The sequence below is a fragment of the Tinamus guttatus genome, unplaced genomic scaffold, assembly GCF_059628265.1.
Source record: "Tinamus guttatus ecotype Peru unplaced genomic scaffold, ASM5962826v1 Tinamus_guttatus_pri_ptg000208l, whole genome shotgun sequence".
Lineage (NCBI taxonomy): Eukaryota > Metazoa > Chordata > Aves > Tinamiformes > Tinamidae > Tinamus > Tinamus guttatus.
Window position 1 is genome coordinate 348,780 of NW_028288742.1, and position 20,555 is coordinate 369,334.

General features: G+C 38.8%; 1 protein-coding gene across 6 annotated transcripts in view; it reads right to left on the minus strand.

Annotated features, from left to right (window-relative positions):
* RGS7 (regulator of G protein signaling 7) overlaps positions 1–20,555 on the minus strand; it is a 223,181-nt gene that overhangs the window by 18,744 nt on the left and 183,882 nt on the right. For 2 of the 6 annotated variants that reach the window (XM_088524155.1, XM_088524154.1), the window contains exons 13-16: positions 20,264–20,389; positions 12,284–12,470; positions 9,079–9,168; positions 6,875–6,955 (exon numbers count right to left, since the gene is read on the minus strand). In XM_088524155.1, coding sequence (XP_088380281.1) covers positions 6,881–6,955; positions 9,079–9,168; positions 12,284–12,470; positions 20,264–20,389 — 478 coding nt within the window. In that variant the 3' untranslated portion in view covers positions 6,875–6,880. Of the gene's footprint in view, positions 1–6,874; positions 6,956–7,764; positions 7,819–8,744; positions 8,991–9,078; positions 9,169–12,283; positions 12,471–20,263; positions 20,390–20,555 lie in introns of those variants that run through there. The other 4 variants (XM_088524153.1, XM_088524156.1, XM_088524158.1 and 1 more) reach the window with 3 other exon arrangements.

Below are 20,555 nucleotides of genomic sequence, written 5' to 3' on the forward strand. Positions count from 1 at the left end.
GATTTGTGAATGTCAGCCTGGAACATAAAACTAGGAAAATACTGAGTATACAGTGTTTTTTACCGCTGATTAAGTTATTCATGCTTACTATTTTAAAAGGTTTATAGGACTGGCTACTTTCCATTTACTAGCAAAATATACAAAAAATAATTCCCTATCAGAAGTTTTTATTGGTTATTTTAAAAAGCTTACTGCTGCATCTGAAAACTATGCAACCTTTCGCTGTGTGATAAAATCTGCAAAATAACTTTGAATTCTTCTCTGCAGCATTTGATTACTTGAGAGTTGTAAATTCCATGGAATTTTAAAATGAGCTATAAACAACTTCTAGTCTCTCAGGAATTAATCTGTGGTATAATATAAACGCTGAAGTTTTCATCTAAGTGAAGGCAAAAAACTGGCAGTTACTTAGTTCATCTGACTTGTATAATCTTTATCTATGCCAGATAGATTTTCCCCACAGATACAGCGAGCTGTCAGGACAGTTTTTTGGTATTCTCTATCACTTGCTCCTCAGATGTTGCTCCCCCCGGGAAGCTGCCGGGCTCGGATGCTTTTTCTCCTAAGCCCTACAGCGATAAGGATTTCTCTGTAGGCTCCTCTCCTCCACCTCCCTCCCCTACTTCAGGGAATATCACACTGCTTAAAAGAGATGAAATCTCCACTGGGTAACTGAGCAAAGTGTGGAAGGCTTCCCATGCCTTTTCCCGGGTATTATGAGATGCAATTTATCTTTAAGTTGTGTTTATAGTTGGAAAAGTGACAATTTAAAAGAAGCAAGCAAACTTTCCTTAAGAGATCAACTTCCATCATTACTCTAACTCATATTTACTCTTCTTGTTGCAAAAATAGGCTTTAATGCACAGAATCCGTAGCAGATCAAAATGGAAGTAATACCCCACTTCCTGATTCAGATAATAAGTTATTTGTTACTTTCTAGAATATTCTTTCAAACTCTGTTACAGAGAACAGAGAGAAATAAACTCTGTTCTAAAATGAAAACTGATCTAAAGATTTGTACAGTAGGATTTCATAATTATCATCTCTAGGAGACTTCCAGATTTATGCAGTTTTATGAAATTGATTTTAAGATCATTCCTTGTGAGCCATAATTTAAGACTGGAGCTTAACTATTTCTTTCTGATAGAATATTAACAAAATTTCCACAAGCCAAATTCTGATTTTGGCTACTACATCAATTATTGAGAGGTGTCACAGATGAGAAATGACACATAGGAAAAGAATTTTCTTTGCTAAAACGATTAAATAGCAAGTGAAAAAAAAGTCACAAAAAGCAGCAGATATTCCTCTCAAGAATGAAAAGGAGATCTTTAATATATTTTTTTAATTTTTTTTACCGTGAACAGAAGTGTATGGCCAAAGTCTAAAGTGGAGTAGGACTTTTGTCTGCATATGTGCACTTGGGAAATATGAATTGAATCTAATAATTAATAATTTTATTATAATTTACAAGCCCAAATGAAGCTCTGCACACATAACCTGAAAAGGGAGTCAGAGAACAGGGAGTCAGCACAGTAGTCAGAGTGGAGAATTACACCTATGAAAACTGACTCGATTTAAGTGCTCGTGTCCCCACCTGGCGTATTTGCTTTTCAACAGTTTTGTCCTTCCAACTGTACTTTAAGGGAGCTGAGGAGAGATCTACAAGGCAACGTGCAGATTTGTGAAGCACTAAGCACTGATGTGCTCACCCTCTGACCTGTTTGTGTAGCATGACACTAACACTTGAGATAATCTGCCACACACATCAGCAATAGCCTCAACTCACATGTGACTTATAAGAAGTGAAATCGTGTAGGGGCTAGAGTTGAAAAGCATAGTAGAGGAAGATCAAGTCTTTTTCTTTTGGAGGATGAATTCTCTAATTCTCCTCCTTTCTGAGTAACCTCCAGAGCTACCTTCCTATTTTTCTCTATCGTCAAGCCATGTGCTACTCACCAGGATAGAGATAGAAATGGGACTCCATATATTTGGCCAGGTCACAGAGAGCGCGTGCCCCGCGTGAGCCAAGTTAGACGGCACAGATGCAGTAAGAAGCACCTTCCTGGGGTTTAGCTGGCCCGGGCTCCTCTGACAGCAGCTCTAGCTTGTTCTCCGGGGCATAATTCTGCTTGGCTTTTCCCAGCGGCACAGGACGCTGCTCTCAGAAAGCCGTGCTGCTGGGGTGCTCTTTCAGCAAGGTGAGGAACGGGAGGAAGTATTTAGTGAATACGGGGCAAGAGCTCTCACCACAGCTGCAGCCCTAAGTGCCTGCGTGTGCAGTGAAATCCTTCAGCCTTCTGTGGGGTTTGCAGCCCCAGCTTCTTCACTCATCACTGCTGCACCGTTTCCTGCAGCCGACTGAAGTTAAGAGGCAGCGCCTGATGCCTATTTATGCTAACTCCAAAGGGGGTGATGCTCCTTCTTTTCTTCCAACCCTGCTTACCTTTACATTCACTGATGAACTGCTCTCATTCGTGTTTAACCTAACATGCTTTTGACAAGTTCAACGCTGGAACAGGAACAACCAGCTGATGTATGGGCTAAAACATAAGTCTGTTTTTCCAAAGTACGAATACACTAGATGAATATTTTCCCTACGTGTTTGTGCCTGACCCTCAGATTCTTGCAGATAGTTCAGGACAAAGGTAGGTGTTTATCGATTGGGAGCTGGCAGACACTGTCCTAAAACACGGAGGTGCTGGCTCCTCACTTACATCCACCCGGCTGTGCGAGTGCTGCTCCTCATTTTTCTCTTCCAGCAGAAAATGAAGCACCTTAGCTTCAGTTGCTGCTGCACATAACTAGGAGCTGCTCTTTTTTGGTTCTCCATGGTGAGGCTGGGTACTGGGTAGTAATTACATTATTATTATTTTATATATTTCAAACGAGGCTTTGCTTTTTTTTTTTTTTTGAATAGCTTTTTTTTTAAGTGTTAACTTTCTGAAATAACTTTAAGTAATTTTCAAAAGCGTAATCAGGAAATCTTCCATGGGTCTGTGCAGAACATGAGATTCCACAGGTGATATTGCATTGCTGCATTCTCAGCTTGTCATGCTGAAAAAAATATAACTGGTTTTACCTGTTCATATACAAAGATTTCCTAGCTGGCAGATAAAATTAATATATTATCCACATTGTTTCTCAAAAAAAAAGGACACGTTTTAATATGTCAAGAGATGACGTCAATATTAAGCACAGAGAAAGTCTATACCCCTGGGTAAGAAGGGAAGAAGCTATTTTTAAGAGTTAACTTCCAACTGTAGGCCATAATTTGCTATGTCAGGTTTAGTGACATTGTACTGAGCACAGTGAAAATGTGCTGTGTTCAGTGGCCTTGACATTTCTCACCTCATGCATGAAATCACCTAATGCTACTGGTTTGGAGGAGAAAACTTAAAAGAACACTGTTATTTTTTACAGCTAGGTGGGAGAAGACAAGTGGAAAGGACAGGAGAAATGGAAAGATGTGGTTTTAAACTCAGTGTTATTAAATGAGACCTTGTTTATGAGGTAAAGAGGGAAGATAATTATATGATGGCTTTCTGGTGCAATACATGGGCTGAATTTGGTCAATTTTATAGTGGCTGTGTGTCCATAAAACATCAGAAACTTGCACTGAGCACAGTGCTTTGCTTTGCCTTCTCTACAGTAAGGCACTCGAATGCTGGTGGTGGCTTCTAAAGCCATGACACGACTCTGGGATGCTGGGGTACCTGTCATCCTGGGCGGCGTGAGGAGGTACCTGCACCTCCTTGCTCCACTCACCTGGTTCCTGGGGAGACAAGGGAAGTGCCATCGAGTGGAAATGAAAGTAGCCTCCTCCCCTGTAAGAGAGAGCCCTGCAGCTCAGGGTTCTCAGGTGCTGATCACAGCTAAGCACCAGGCCAGCATTCCAGAAGGAATCGTGCTTGGGCTGTCACTCTGACACTCGCACAAATGTTAAATGTGTGAAATTAAAAAGAAATTCTCCCTAAAAAACCTCCTTGTTCCTGTCAAAATTATCAGTGCACCTTTTCTTATTTTTGTTTACCTGCAGCGTAAAGTTTACCACTTCAGGTACAGCTAGTTTCCTGATTTTTTTTAACAGAGATTTTTTTTTTCATGTGAATTCCTGAAAAGAATTTTTCAATGGCCTAAAATTCCTCCTACTTTCCCCTCTCTGTTGGTGTGGCAAGCAACAAGTAGCAAATGGAACTGGGATTTTCCCTGCTCTTTGACTTACACCTTCCCTACTCATCTACTGTGGAAACTGTAGGTGACTCGAGCTGATTTTTTCCAGAGCAGAAAGCCCAGGGGCTGCACAGGAGCACAGAGCGCTGCCCCTGAGTGCGCAGCCAGCTCTGAGCTGGGACCATTTGGGTTGCAGGTGTTGTACCAAAGCAAAGCACTTGCTTAGCCAATGTCATCATCCCAGTGGTGCTGAAGTGTGCGTGCCTGGCGCTTTCACCCGTGACCTGGGTTCGGGAATAAGTGACGCAAACCAACTACTCAAAGTGTTCACTAATAAATATTACATATGGCAAATACAAGGTTATTAGTACACTTATATTGTACATGAGTGACGATGTGTTTATAACATGGTCTACTGCAGGCAGCCAAAAGCATTACAGGTTTGCACTGTAAAATTTACAGAGCAAGCCAACTATCTGGTGCTTTTAGCTGTGCATTTAAAGGCTTTCATGAAGTGCACTGAATTATTGAAAGTTTTCTGGAAAGAAAACTGTCTAGTGTGAAAGAAATACAGCAACAAAGTTAGTTTCTAGTATATATAGCTCCCCTTTCATTTTTTCCCCAGCAAGCAAGGAAAATGATTTATTATACTAGGTGATTGCTATTTAACTCAAGGAATACTATAGAGGAATGGCGGCTGCAAGGTAGCTTTCTAGTTCAGCAAATGTTTTCGGTAGCAAATATAACTCACTTTCAGCTATTGCTGATTTGTCTAACAAGAGATTTGGGAACCTCTTAAGTCTCCAGCTTAACAATTCAGGTTATGAATTACAAGGTTTTCTCTCAGGTTTGGTCCTCGCAGACAACCGAGCTTTCTGTTTTTTTAAGCACTTTGAATGGCAAACCATAGGTCCAATCTAATTCAGTACAAAACCACTTTGATATGAGACAGAGAAACAGGGGAATTGAGTCTAAATTTACTAAACCATCAAGAGTAGAAGAGAGAACATAATTTTCTTCTTGCTCAATCATTCGGAGAGCACAGCATTTTCCCAGGTTGTCAGAGATGGGTTTCACACCTATTCTCTGCAGTAATCGGAGGAACAGATCTAGACCACAGCGCTCTGACTTCACAGTTGAACAAGTTAATGTCTATGCTCTAGGACATTCTCAGAAACATCTCCTTCATCCCTGCTGCTAAGGCATATATTATATATTATAAACAAATTGAAATTGAGAACAAGAATGAAAATGGCTGGTGGCAAGGATCCTGGGGTACTGGAGCATATGAATTCCTTCTCAGAGAATAGATTTGCACTTGAGTACCTTGGCACTCTCTATAAATTTGCAAGCCTCAGAGCCACTGATATAACAGAGAATAGGCTAGCCGTGACACTTCCCACTTCCAAAGTTGACCCAACTTGACAGACTCCACCCGGCTCCTCAGGGAGCAGCTTGAGCAAAAGCAAAACCACATTTATTATTTTACAGCTTGCTCAGTGAAAAACCAAGTGTCCTCTTCCACCGAAGAAGTACCAGTGCTTCAAACCCAGCAATGCTCGTTGTCATCTCTAGCTCACAGCTCGTTCCCTGCATGAGCAGCCTCCCGCTGCTGCTCCGGTGCTGGCACCCTGGGCTGAGTGGGCTGAGCGGGGCATGACTGCAGTGCCTAATGCTCGGGCATGTATGTGCAGAACGGATGGCTTATCCCTAACACTGTTCCAAGAGCGATTATCGGACACTAATTCTCCTTTCTAGGGCCACCCAGGCTTCGCTTTCTGCCTTTTTTTTTTTCCATTTTTAATTTTTATTTATTTATTTATTTTTATTATTATTCTCCTCACATCTCTCTTCAGCCTGGCATGTCTTTCCATATAAACACTCATTTATGCCTTTTGCCTTGACCCAACTCAATCTCCCGTGGATAACCTGGCCGTTGTAGCGTGTCAGTCCCTCCAACCGGGGAAAGACCCGGCTTGCAGAGGTCCAAGAGATACCCCTTGCTCTCTTAACATGGCTTTGATTATTAATATGGAACGTCCTACTAAACACCTTTGTGGAAGAAAGTAGGATTATCATGTATACTGTTGTTTCATAGATCAACCTGTTTAGACAACACACAAATCACACTGCAACATGCTATGGCAACACCACCATGCAAAAAATAGGGGTTTTTGTTTCAAACATTGGGATATTTCTTTGTGGTCATTTATATCCATTTTAGTGTCCTTTTCTGACTTTGGCCCATTGAATCCAAATTCGTTCACGAATTTATGTACAGCGGACTCAATGCGTAATACAGAAAGCCTTTACCTAAAGGAAAGTAGCAAAAGAACTGCAGTTTTGTTTTAACATGTGAGATATTCCCACAGCCTCACAAAACTTTGTTCTTTCACTGCATTTGCTTCTTTTTGGATTACTGGAAAGCCTATGTTTTTAAAATACTCGAGGAAAAATTCTTGAGCCTTATTACAAAGGAGGCAGTTTCTGAGAACTGCTTCTCCATCCCTAGAAACTAAAAAAACAAAAACCATGATCTTTGCTGAAAGCTCTTGTGCTTTTTTTTTTTTTTCATTTCAACGCACACAGCTCCACTAACCAGGTCACAGAAAAAGCCACAAACACACACGCACACACAGCAGCGTCAACTGCACAAGTCAACGGACAACGCAAACTCGAGTATAAGCCAAGATCTTTCTACCTCTTTTCATAACAGGTTAGTGCTCGCCCTCAGTGTTGGTGTACAGTTTTTATGGCATGGGAAAATAGGGATGTTTCTGCCCTACAAAAATAAATGTGTTGAATGCTTTAGTTTGAACTTTCACAATGTTAAAAAAAAAAAAAGAAGAAGAAAAAGAAAATCCCAAGACATTGGATAAGTAAAAGGAATCCCACACATCAGGAAAGCAGTGGCTCTTTCAGGTGGCAAGAAAATGCCCACAGGAAATTTGCCAGTGTTCATTTTTTTTTAACCTCAGTGAAATCTCTCTCTCTCAAAAAAAAAAATTCAAACAGTTTTTGTAATCTGTTATCCAAATGAAATCCCAGTCAAACCCCTGTGCATCATCAACATGAATTGTTCCGTCCTGAAGAAGCTGTGTTGGGCATTAAGGAAGATGGGGATATCATTAGTTTTTCCTGCGTCCAATTACAAAAATGGGACAAACTCTCTTCCAATAAAATAAAAAGGAGATGGGAAGGAAAACCAGTGTATTCCAATTGTATCAAACTTAGTATTTTAGGAAGTTCCAGAAGGGGGAACAACATCAAGCGGGTTTTCACAAATTCTTTAGTAGCATTTAGGAGGACGGAAAGAGAATCGATCATCCCATGCTTCCCAATGCAAAAAGCATGGCTCCCAACGGTCCCTTCCGCCGTAGCTCACTGCCAAGGTCAGTGGGAAAGGGGCTAGGGAGAAGGGGCTGTAATGAAAGCATGTTACAAAACTGTCATCTGTAGGTAAAGTCACAAACTGGTATAAATACAACTTAAACTGTCACGTTAGAGAAGCAAAAAGGGAAAGGAGGGAATGGTGTGGGGGGAGGAGGATGTTCCATCAGGTTTACTAGTCTCCCAAGGCAACAAACTTACCACATTGCGTGTGAATTTCTCAAAAGATGTTCGACGATCCAGTGTGTTTTCCAACTTAAATTTAAAGTAAAATAAAAAAGAAAGAAAAAGAAAAAAAAAAGGCAGGGAGGGAGGGAAGGAAAGCGAGAGAAAAATGGAGTAGAAAAGAAGGAATGATGAAATAATGGACTGCAAACCAAAGTTTGTATAAATCAGGAAGCAAACATAGGTATGAAGCTGTAATGGAACTTTGCTGAACAGTGGATGGGCAAAACGGGTATAGTATCTGACAAAATCATTTTTCATGGGGATCAAACTGGTTTGATTTAAAAGAAAAACTGAAAATAAAAAGAAATAATGAAGTGCACATCTTGTGTTAATGAACTGACATTCACAAACTTAAGGACTTCACACGGACAGTTGTAGCTTTCTGGCATTTTCAACATCTCTCTCTCTATATTGGATCTTCAGAAATCAATGTTTGAACAAAAAAACAAAATCACACAGTACTTTCATATAACTTTAGGTTGTCATTATAAACAGTAGAATGCTATGGCGTTAAAAACTACCTTATGCTGGCAACAAGCAGGGCCCTGATTTTGCAGGCACAGAGCTCCAAACTGATTCTAGGAGATCAGTAGAGCCCACCAAGAGAACGATTTTTCATTACAGAAATCTGCATTGTACAAACTGCTCCACATAATCTGGGCTGTCTGTTCCGCAGTCCTCCCATGACAGGATTTTTAAAGCAAATATTACATATCAAGACGTGAGCCTTTGTTTGCAAAAGTGTGACGTGATGTCTTTCAAATTAGACTCCTAGACTAATCAAAGCTATTCACGTATTAATAGGGAATGATATGGAAGTAAGTCCTATTTTTACAGCTGGAATCAGAAGTTATTGATATGAAAAATATTGTTTCTAAACACATTCTGTAGCTTTCGTAGGTGGAAATAACGAGAACAACAATTATTACATAAGCAAACTTCCAAACATGAAAGACTATTCTTCTGGGATTTTATTTTATTTTTTTAATGTATTTGTAAAGCACTTTTCAATTTAAGGTGCTTCATAACAGAGAAAACAGTACAATATGAGATGTAAAAATAAAAATAAGTTTTGCTAGATTAACTTATTAAAACATGCCCGCATGCAGGATATATACATGTATATGTATATTGAACTCCTGTGTGTATGTGACCCTCCGAACACGCCAAGCTGGTCACCTACCAGATATCCAGTTGCACTGGCACAGGGGAGAGAAGACTGAGTATTGTTGCAAACATAACCACCGCTTTGCACAGTGGCAAGACAAAGGCAAGATGGACCAATACCTTTTTCTTGGCCTGTAGCAGCTCCTGGTAGGCACTGGATCGTATAAAACGAGGATAAGAATCACTTTTCATCAGTTTGTAAATGTGCTCCTGAAAGGGAAAGAAGCAGCCATCATTCTCATCAAAGAAGACCTACTGAAAATGGTGTGCAGTCCTGTATTTTTCATTGCATAACATATACCAGCTAGCACTACTTCAAATGGATAATAGGAAGCAGGTATGATACCTGGATATGGAATAATATAGAAAATAGAAATGGATAATTATATAGCAGGTTGCTGGTCAGCATCCAAGGCTGAGTTGCTTCCTATTCTTACAACAAATCTCACCTATCTGTTATATATAAAGAACACAGAACTTTCTTTTTTTTTTTTTTCTCCTTATAGATCCATTTTCTCTCCAGAATTGTTTTTTCCGAGAATTTACTACAGAGTTCTTGTAATTGAAGCACTTTTACTTTGAGGCTTAGCTTCAAGATTAGCCAGTTTAGTTAAAAGACTAAGTCCAGAGTCCTGGATCCTTCCGTCTTCATCAGATTTTCTGAATCATTTTCTGGGGATACTTGTCTTACTTCATAAACTGTAGAAAGGTCCTAAGTTTCTAATCCAGCACTACAGAGAGGCACTTAAGTTGGGGAGAACATGCCCTAACATGGCTACTCTTGCAAACATTATTTGACAGATGTTTATTCTGCTATTCAGCTGAGAGTATAAAAAAGGAAAATACATATGCAAATTGAAGAACAGTTCCAAGCTAACCTAATTTCCAAGATATTTATTTTTCAAAAGTACATGAACATTTATAAACCCTGATCCAGAAAACAAATGATATAGAGCTTTCCTTTTTGAACATTTTCATATCTGCAATATTCAAGAAACTAAAAATCTGCAATGTAGGCTATTTATGATTTATCATTTTGGTTCTGGTTATAACATCAGAAAAGGAATTTTAAGAAAAAGTAATCTGAATAGGACATACTCCCAAAAAGTACTATAAAATTTCCACTGAATTTTGATATATGTGTTTTCCTTCAGACTTAAACTCTACCTTCTGGTATAGGTTGTTTCAGGAACCTCAAAATAGCGTATAACTTTGAAGTAAATACTGTTTCTAAACTTGATACTGCATAAGATCAGTGAATAGAAAAAAAAAGCACCTTTGATAAAAATTTGGGGAAAATAAAATTAAAACTGATTTTTAATCAGTGTTATATTAAAATCATTCTCCACATTTTCTAACCATGCTGCACTGTGCTTTCTAAACTGAACAGGCAAATTCTGGTGTATATATAGAATTGAGGCTGGGGAGCTTTTATTCCCTTCAATAAGAGTAGCCAATTCAGCCAAAACAGCAAAAAGGATTCTATTCCTATCAATAGAATGGGTATTAAGATGCAATATCTGTGAAAAAAAAATGCAAAAATGAGGATAAATTAAGCTGCAAAGTATTAGACTTGTTAATGTAGGATAACTCAGGAGTTGAAGCTGGATGTTAGTGTAAGCTCCATTTTTACCAATGTATCACCCTCATTTGACACGGAGTTCTGTGATGTCACCTATCAAGTCCGATAGAAAAGCCTTTCAAAGCCTTTTAAACCAAAATTAAGTCATTTGCTGGCTTAGAAAATGCTTTGTGAGTTTTCCCTTTCCAGACCAGTAGGAGCCTGTTAGAAAGGCTCTGCTCTGCTCCCAACAAAGCCCTGCCACTTGAGATAGGAAACAGTGTAAAGGCCCTAAAGCATCTGATTCAGAATATGGCATGAAGAGGTGTTTTCTTTTAGAGCTTTCGTATTGCTAGAGTATTTACTTGTGCAATTTACTCCTTTCGTGATGGACATTGCATTCTTAAATCTCCAGTGGGGCTCAGCAGAGACAAGAAAAAACTCCATATTTGGCTTAATGCAGAGTACTACAAAATAGCGTGTATGATATAGTGTCTCATGAAAACTTTATTGCTGCATCATATTTTGCTATTCTTGTAATAGCAAAATGAGAGCACTGAAATTTTCGTTTTCCCTTTCTTTCTGAAAGTGATAGAATTATTCGCCCTGCTATCTAGGGCGGAGGCACTTTCCCAAAAGGCAGGAGGCCCAGATTTGATTCCCTGCTCTGCTTCATGGTATTTGGAACTGCATCTCCTGACACTCAAGACGACATCGTAATAATCAAGCTGTAGAATATTCTGCAGGGATATGATCTCAATCTCTCCTTTTGACACAATTTCACTTTGCATTAATAATTAAATTTTCATCACTGGGTTGCTGATAAAAACAGAGGAGGATGGTACCAGTTCTATTACTTTTACTGTGAATCCAGTTCTTTCTATTGCTTTTCCCTGAAGTCTGCAAAGATGAAATATTTAGTTACATGAAATGTCCCATTTAATACAAAAGTACTTGTTTTACTTTTTTCATCTATGGAAAACTGAGATTTTTTATTTCCCCCCTTTTAGTTTTTAACTTTTGCTTCCAAATTCAAAAAAAAAAAAATTCTACAACCATAGATCTGATCAAATCTTTTCATTATAGGATGCAAGATATGACTCCATTGGTCCCCAGAGAGCCTCACTTAGAGACTCTTGACTTCTGCAATACTCCTTGTGGAAATGTACTCTTAGAATCCTTGCCTGATGTTCTGTAGGTAGTACTTTTTAAATAAAAGTTTAAAAAGTATATCATAGGTGGAACATGACACTTCAGCATGAGTCTCTGAAAAATGTTATTTCTCATGAGTCTTACTCTGTCCAGGACGAGAACCTATAAATGACAACAAGTGCTTTGTACTTGCATTGGGATAGCAGACACTGAGTCTGTATCGAGGGCAGTCCTTCAGAGGCAAATCTTGAGAAACAGAAATACTTGTGGAGGGGAAGCTTTTTTCTTAATGCAACAGGATTAAGCTTCTTAATGCAAAAGAATTAAGAAAGCAGGAACATGAAAATATCTTTTTTATTGCATTAAGCACTTGGCTATACTTGAAGCCAACTTGAAGCTTGTATACCAAGCAGAGAACTTTCATGAAGAGCCCCCTTAATAAACCATAGTCCTCTTGAAAAAAAGAAATGTTGAGCATTTTGAACCGAAATTGCATTTTAAGAAACAGATTATTATCACTTCATTCCCCATACATTTTATCTTGTGCTACTATATACATTCCACTGGCCAATATTCTCTTCCAGATGCCTTAAAAAATGATTGCCGACTGACCTGAGCATCTTCAAATGTGTATCTTCCGGGGTCCTTTACATTCTGTGTTGTTTTGTCATAACTTTTGGAATCTAGATTGATGGCACTGGGTGCACCCGGAGCAAGAAATTCTTGCCAGATTTCCTGGACACGAGCAGGAACTTCACGGATAGGCCTCTTCTTCAGGTCTTCTACTGCTAACCAGAACCTATGGAACAATACAGCACCTTCAATTCCAATTTAGTTTAATTATTAGTGAAGAAGTCCTTTGCTCTTAAGAAAGATAAAGTATCTGTGAATATTTCATCTCAAACATGCTAAAATGAGCAAAATCCGTAGTTTTATGTTGGGATCAGCATTCTGGTATGCTGTCTCAGGTCATCCATCCATCTTAAATAGCTACTACTACAAGAGTCTTCACAAGATGAGTAAGTACCTATGTATGGGTAACTCAGCCACAATAACTTATGCTACTTATAAACCTGTTGCTTTTTCCTATTCCTTCAAAAGCTAATACAGATTTATGTCTTTGTTATCTACAGACATCTCTCTGAACCCTGCTAAACTATCAACTATATAACTGCAACTGTAATTTTGTGAATATTACTCCACATTTCATGCTAGAAAAGCATTACCTTAACTCACTGGTATTTCAATTCTTTCTTTAGCATTGCATTTCTAGAAGTACTTTTACTAAGGAAATGGTGAATGGAAATTCCCATAGATTCATTCTTCTGCTACAGAGCAAACACCACGCAGATACATACAGTATAGGCTGTCCATGGTGTATTTTTTTTCTCAAAATAGAGGAGTATCATTACAAAGTCTGTAAAATAGAGGCTTAGCTATTCAATTCTCATTTGCTACTATGATCTCTGTACGGTTATCTCTGTGTATCAGACTTTGAGATTGCATAACACAGGCCTAAATTCGGCTTGGAGTCCGATGCTTAGACACGATGTAGACCATAAATAGTTCTTTTATTTTTTTTTTCTCCAAGAGTTCCACTACAGCATGACTTTTATAACATTAAATAAGCAATATGCTCCAACACAACTTTTTCAGTATTGTTTTGATAGGGCTGATCCTAGGAAATAGATGAGCTAAAGTCAATTAACTGTGATACCAGTCAGATTTCACAAAGTTGCCAAATAATCCGAATACATCTTTAAACTCTGGTTCAACTGCTTATACTTTGAGAGCAAACTCCACTCTCTTGAGCTCAGTTAAACAGAGCAGGGGTAGGGGAGAGGAACACGGGAACTGAACTCATGCCCCTCAAGAATGCAAAATGATACAGCCCTCAGTCCAAATTCTAATATAGTTACTGCAACAGCTCTCATGAGAGGCTAATAAAACATAGCAAAGAAAACTTTACAGCATTAATCTTATTAGCAGTTCTTCACATAAGATGATTTACTTTCTGGGAAGTAATTAGTGTCTAATAATCTTTGAAATTCCATTGTAGCAGAGGTGGAAAGAGCCTGTGCACTCTTTTGTGGGCTCCTCCTATGCTCTCACCTCATTCCTCTCTCTCTTTTTATTTTTGCAAGATGCCCTATTCCTGTTTTCCAGAGGCATCGGATCTGACTATTCGGTGTGTTATCTTCTCATCATTCACAAGCCATTACAGTCAGTTTCACTCTGCTGAGATGACTATTTATTTCAGGTATTGCTATACCCTTCAATTTCCATAGCATCTAAGAATAGCTTTTTTGTCTACTGATCCCTTAAAACTCTCCAACAGATAAAGAAGTAATTTTGCCCCAGTTTTGCAAATGCATTAATAAAGTGCAGTCATTTCTCCAAGGTCACACACAGGAGTCCGTGCCAACAAAAGATCTCAAATTTCAAAAATTCTGTGGTAGTGTCACTTATCTCTATGACCTGCAATGTGAACACTGATCTATGCAGAGTCTAGTGACTTATTTTCGGAATCTGATAGCAATGCAGCAACAATAGAGGGCTTATAACTCAAGTTTAAAAACTGCACAGCTCACAAACTTTAATTCAGTTTATGCTGTCAAATTTGGGCAATCTACTTTGCTTTCCTTAAGCTGCTTTTGATATTTGCATTTAAAAGTGTATATCCTGCAGTGCCAATCCTTTCAAATGCATCCTCCGGGACTGGCTGATTATCCATGTGTATAGAAGTCAGGTAAGGAATAGAAAAATGAGAGGGAGGATGTTCTTTGTAAATTCACATTTTCTATCACCCTGCAGACATAGTGAGGATCTAGCTCAAAGCTGTCACATTCTTGTTTGCTTCTTTATATCACTGCCAATATTTCTGGAAGACACCACAGATATGCCCTAGGATGCTATTTTTTTTTTTTTGCAAGTAAACTGTTTCTATATGCTAGGTTATGCTCAATGAGGGGAAATAGATGGGAGATAAACTGAACTTCTTTGAGGAAAGATGCAGCCTTCAACTTGCAATAGGAAGGTTGTTTAGGCACATTCTCAGGCTGAATATAAGCTCTTCAATGGATTAATTTTGTTTTACTGTTCTAACATTAGCATTCAAAACTCCTATGGATATTATGAGGCTTCAAATATAGAAACCTCTTCAAAAGTAGGAAGATAATGCTGATTTCTGTAGTATGTTACATCTAGGGAGCTTACTTCACAGACGACACACATTTTAACATTTTAATCTACTTATTGAGCTTTCAAGACAAAATATATGCCCTCCTCTCACAGAAAAGTTAAAGTCAAATATGTACAAGTTAGGAAATGCCAAAAATAGGATTGCCATTTCTTGCATTTGCAAAAATAACTTTTCCAAAAATTGCATGGCAACCAACAGCACAATGAAGGAAGTGAAAGACCCCAGCACAGGACCTCAAATCGAAAACTGCTCCCTCTGCCTTTTGATGGTTCTCTGCCTCTTCAGCTGTGAACTGAGCACGGGAAGGCTCCTGTAGAAAACAGCACATAATGTCCCACAAAGAGCACATGTAAAAGCCGGAGAGGGGACAGGGACAACCAAACTGCATTTCCAGGACAGTAATACCCACACACTTGGTGCTAGTTACTGGAAGCGAGCGGAGTTGGGTACCTGCCTTTGGATGACTGTCCTGACAGCTGCCCGGTGGGTGCTCAGAGGGTCTCAGCAAAGGGGCCCCATCGGGCTGGCGGTCACCCCCGCATGCGGGTCACACGCCAGCCGAGCATCCGATGGCCGCACATCCAGCCGTGTGCCACGGCAGGACACATGTTACAGGACATCTGGGGATTATGTCTTCCAGCTGGATTACCTTCAAAGCGAGGGTGGCCTTGCCAGATAAACACCACAGCTGCAACACAGCTTCTGTCCCATTAACTGACCTAAATGTCAGATGCGGCAATCAGCAGATCCCAGATCAAGCTAATCAGTTAAATTTAGCACAGCAGGAGCGAGCGGCTGCAGCGATGCTCCACAAATGCGTGAGGTTTTATGTAGAGTGTGGAGAAAATAAAGGGGGAATTGCATGGTCCTTGTGCCCAGTGCCTCTGATATAAAAAGCCAAGGAGGACAGACCCACCTGCATTTTCTGCATTAACAGAACAAACTCCAACAAACTCCACAGAGAAAATCTGCTAAAATTTTTCTCAAGAGAGGAAAGACCACTCTCAGACTCCTACCGTCCACCTTCTTGCCAAATACAACTTCAAACTTCAAAACATAGTGCTAAAGGTCTTCAAGAAAACGTCAGAGAAAATAATTTTACAACTAGTTCCTTCTGTTCTGCAGAAATGGTTTTATTTCTGGAAGTTTCAGCTTGAGTCTGAAGCATGGGCAATCTTAGCCTCAAGTATTAAATTTTGGCAAAGTTATAAGCAAGCAAAATCTGTGGCTCATAATCAACAGCATTTGAAGGACAGAAATTACCAGTGTTCAAACTGTGCGAGGAAGTGTCATTAGCAACACTTCTGTTCAGGCTTGCAACAGAACCAGCTATAGTTAATTGTTCTTTGTGACTTATAACATGCAGAACTCCCTTCTGCCCCATCAATGAAGACAGAAGTGCCTTGGATTTAAAATCATCAAGAATGGCGATCAATAATAAAGAGTAAAAAGTGAAAAAAAAAAAAAAAGAAAAGAAAAAAGAACCAGGATTAATTGAAAATGTAACCTCGTTTTACTGTTCTTTCTCCCTCCATAAAGCTCTATTGTGGTGTAATGAAATGAGTAACATAAAACTAAGCACTAAGGTTGAAATATTTTTAAAGGTCGAAATATTTTGCAGGCTAACTATTAACAGTGAATGTGGGTTTTTTATTTATTTGTTCTACAAGATGTAATTTGAAGCTCGTATCTTCAGTGTGGAACATTTTTACAGCAACTGGTTTACAAGTCCAAACTAAACACCTCACAAAATCTCAGCTTGCAGTGGGTTGGTCAGAAAACTTTCCAGAAAAAATGTCTCAAATCTAGCTACCTTCTCAGTCACTCTCTTATTTTTCCCTAACGGTCATAACTCAAAGTCCCTTTCTCTTGAACTTTCCCACACATTATAAAAGCTCGTAAGTGAGGATCAGTGGCAAGGGACCGTAAAGCAAAAGCCCACCACAGAAAATGCCCTGTTACCAGCCCTCCCTTCATTAACCTAGGAGGCTTTTGCAGCCTGAGCTGGAGGAGCTGTGCTGTCTTGGACATCACGCCTATTGCAGAATTACATAATGACACGACCTGGACACACTTTCAAATTAGCAGGACTGAAACCATGTACCTCTTCATAGGTTGCAGCTCCTGCAAAATGACCACTTGGGAACAAACACACAGCATATCAATATTAGCTTTACAACAAATTCTGTAGCATGCCAAGGAACGATATGGAGAGGACTTTGGGTTTTCCAGACATGAAAGAAAATGGGTCTCCAGATGCCACACTGCAGTAAGATTCATTATCTCACTCTCTGTGAAAACACCTTTCTGAGTGTCTATCTTTAGCATGATCTTGGATCATGCTAAAATTTAATTCTTGTGTATTTTAAATAATGGTCACTGCTTTTGTAATAAGCAGTGGGAATTTTACAAATTTGTTATCCAAATCATAGCTATTTGTCTTCTTGTAATGAACAGAGTACAAAGTAGCCCTTCTAAAAAGGCTGTATGGTAACATTAAGAAAATTACTCTCATGGGATATGTTAGGTGAATGGATTTTGGGTGTTAGCAAATTGCAATAATACTGTAGTGAAACTACCAAACCTACAGACTGAATTAGACTTTTTTCAAGAGGGCTCTATTAAAAGATCAAGCAGGTTGAGAGACTCACTAGGGATGATTCAGAGGAAGATGTCTCAGCTCCCTCTCCCAATAGAAGGATATGTTTTATCCCTTTGCTACTCTTTATAATACCCTGGACAGAATGAAATATGATTAATCACAATTTACAGGCAGAGGAAGAGAGCAGAGAGAGACAAAGGAAGGAGGTGAACCTTGCTTGCCTCCCTAATGATTGCACAGTGCTTAGTTCCAGTGCATAACTCAGGCAACTTCATCCCTGTTCTGCATCTTAAGAGAGGCTCCATATCCACTAAAAATCAGGTTCTCGGTCAGCTTAGATGCTCTCAGTTCAAGTTAATGAAAGACGAATACTGGCAGTGTTAACTACATAAGAATATCACACTTGACTAGAAATGGTATACGTGGTAAGTTTTATCCATTGCTTTATATCCCCAGCATTTCTTTCATTAACGTGAGATATAAAACTTCTAACTTAATACTGAATCTCTCTGTTATCTCTGCAGTCCCCTTGTGTATTCTGCGCATGGCATTTGTTACTTTGAATCCAGGGTCTCAACTTTTTACCATGTTATAGTTTTGATGGTGAATGCTGTAAATTTTATCATGATTAGACCTAAAAAAAAGGACCAGAGCTAATAGATACAGACTTGAAGTCGCTTTGCTGCAGCAAGAAGAGGTGGATGGAAATAAATCCTTTTCGAAGCTGGCTGTTAAATAAGCAAGCAAACAAACAAAAAACAGGCAAACAATCCTCCCCCCCAGAAAAAAGAAAAAAACTTGCAGTGTGGTTAATTGCTGAGCAAAAAAATACATGGTCTTTTAAATTTAATGTTCATTTAACAAAAAATGCTTTAAAGCAACATGTCCAAAAAGCTCTCATTTCTATCACTGATTAGTAATGCATTGAATTCCACACAGGCTTTACAAATTCACGCTTTCTAACCTAAAACTTCTACTTTTATGTGAACCTAACTGTAGATTCCTTGACCCAAAGTTTGAAAATTCATGAACGTTATTATGAGCTTATGAGGCAGTTTTTCTTCAGTTAATCACGAGAGAAAGAACAGTTGCTGTGTGAGTTTGTTCTTTTGTCTGTTCCTTCCCTAGGACAACCTTTAATTTCATATTCACCGTTGTTCAGATATTGCACTTTATACATGTAAAAATCTAGAGAGAGAGAGAGAGAGAGACAGAATAGTAGCCTGCACGTCAAGGAATCAGCTCCTAGCACATTTCTCTAGGGTATTTTTCTGGATCAGTCACTTGCAGTCTGCCTGTGGTTAGGGTTGTAAATAGGATTAGAAGAAAGAGCTAGGGATTATGCGGGTAACAGCCTAGTTGGCAGAGCGACAAATTAATCACAGAAAGAGCATAGAAACCACAGCACACACTAGACTAAATAGGTTCATGTTTGAACAGCTGCTCTGCATAATGGACTACCAGGATGTTTTGTAAATAAAAAATTACCTTTGCTTTTTTTTTTTTTTTTCACGTTACTCTGACTAAAAAGTTTTTTGATTTTAGCAGTTACTTGAATTTCTTAATGAGAAACAAATCTACACCTGCCACTGCTGAAGTAATTTATCAACATATATACATAGCTCAGGCTGTATGTCCATGGCTGAAAAGGCAAAAAAATCATGTAGGAAAATCATTAGGTCTAGAGTATCTAATATTAATTTGTGATGCAAAGTTCCCCTCTTGCAGAAGACCATCAAGCAAACCATCTCCAGCTACTGACAATCTTAGATAACAGTAATGAGGTCTGTTCCATTACCCAAAATTTAGGAATCAACATCTCAACACTGAATATGTCTTGTAAAGTGCTACATAAGCATAACTGTACTACTCGTGGCTAAGCTGTACCACTTAGGAGTGAGCCCTGGCATAAAGAAAAGGAGTTTGGACTTCTCTCAGTTATAGTATATGTGTAAATAGGATTTTACTCTCTTTCTGATGTTGGTCAATGGAAAGTGTCATGGATTACATCTGACAAGAAGGTGGAAAAAAGAGGAAATTATAGAGTACAAAATTTTGCTCTTCATGATGCCTGCCTGATCTATAGAAATGTTATCAGTTCCTCTGGAATGATTCTAACTGTCCTTAAAACAGTGGAAACAAAACATTCATAAATGAATTACATATTTTTTTAAACAGGTAGTATTTCTCCCTCATGAACTGTTCATATACATATATTTGATGTAAGCTTTATGCACATCAGTATCTTTTCATTATGCAGCTAGTGAGGAATTTGAGAGGTAGATGGCACACTATTTCTGTTGTGTCTGATCGAAATCAGTAGCAAACTTTTTTAAACATCCTGGTGGAGATTTGCAAAAGACCAAAACATCAACAAGAACTTGGCCAAACATGAACGTTTGTGATTTTTACTTTAAATCTTAATTCTAATTCTACTGACATTCTACATGTCAATTCCACTCATAATACTGAACTTAATAACAGATATCAATCAGGCTTTGAGTTTGTCAGCGTTTTAAGGATGTATAATAAAATCAGCTGAGAATAAAACTTTTGCAACAGTACTTTGACCCAAAGTCATGGCTGGGAGAATATGCTTCTTGTGAATCTCTGTTAACTACAACAGCAGCTCTCAGACTGAGCATGGGAGCATGCAGCAATCTGAGAAGGGACTCTGAAGGACAAGACAAAGGAAAGTTTTTGCAGGTGTTGAAAATCAGCAAGAATGGTATCAGACAAAAAAAATCTATCTCAGAGCTCTTAAAAAAGTAAGGTCTCTCACACTTACCTTAAGTTTTCAGAACTGAATTCTGACTCCAGGAATTTAAGGAACTGCTCTCTTCCCACAGGGTCTTTCAAAGCTTCATCCATGCCAAATCCCCATCGCTTTACCCTCTGCTGTCCTGGTTCTTTGCTAAAGAAGAAAAAAACAGCAAACCCCCAATCAGCAATACTTCAGTATTCTAACACTTTGCATTTATAACTCAGATTAAGTCCCAAAGTTCAACTGCAGATTTCTGTCTTCTCAATCACTCACATTTATGCAGCATTCAGCAACTAGGTTTTCAGTGCTTACACAG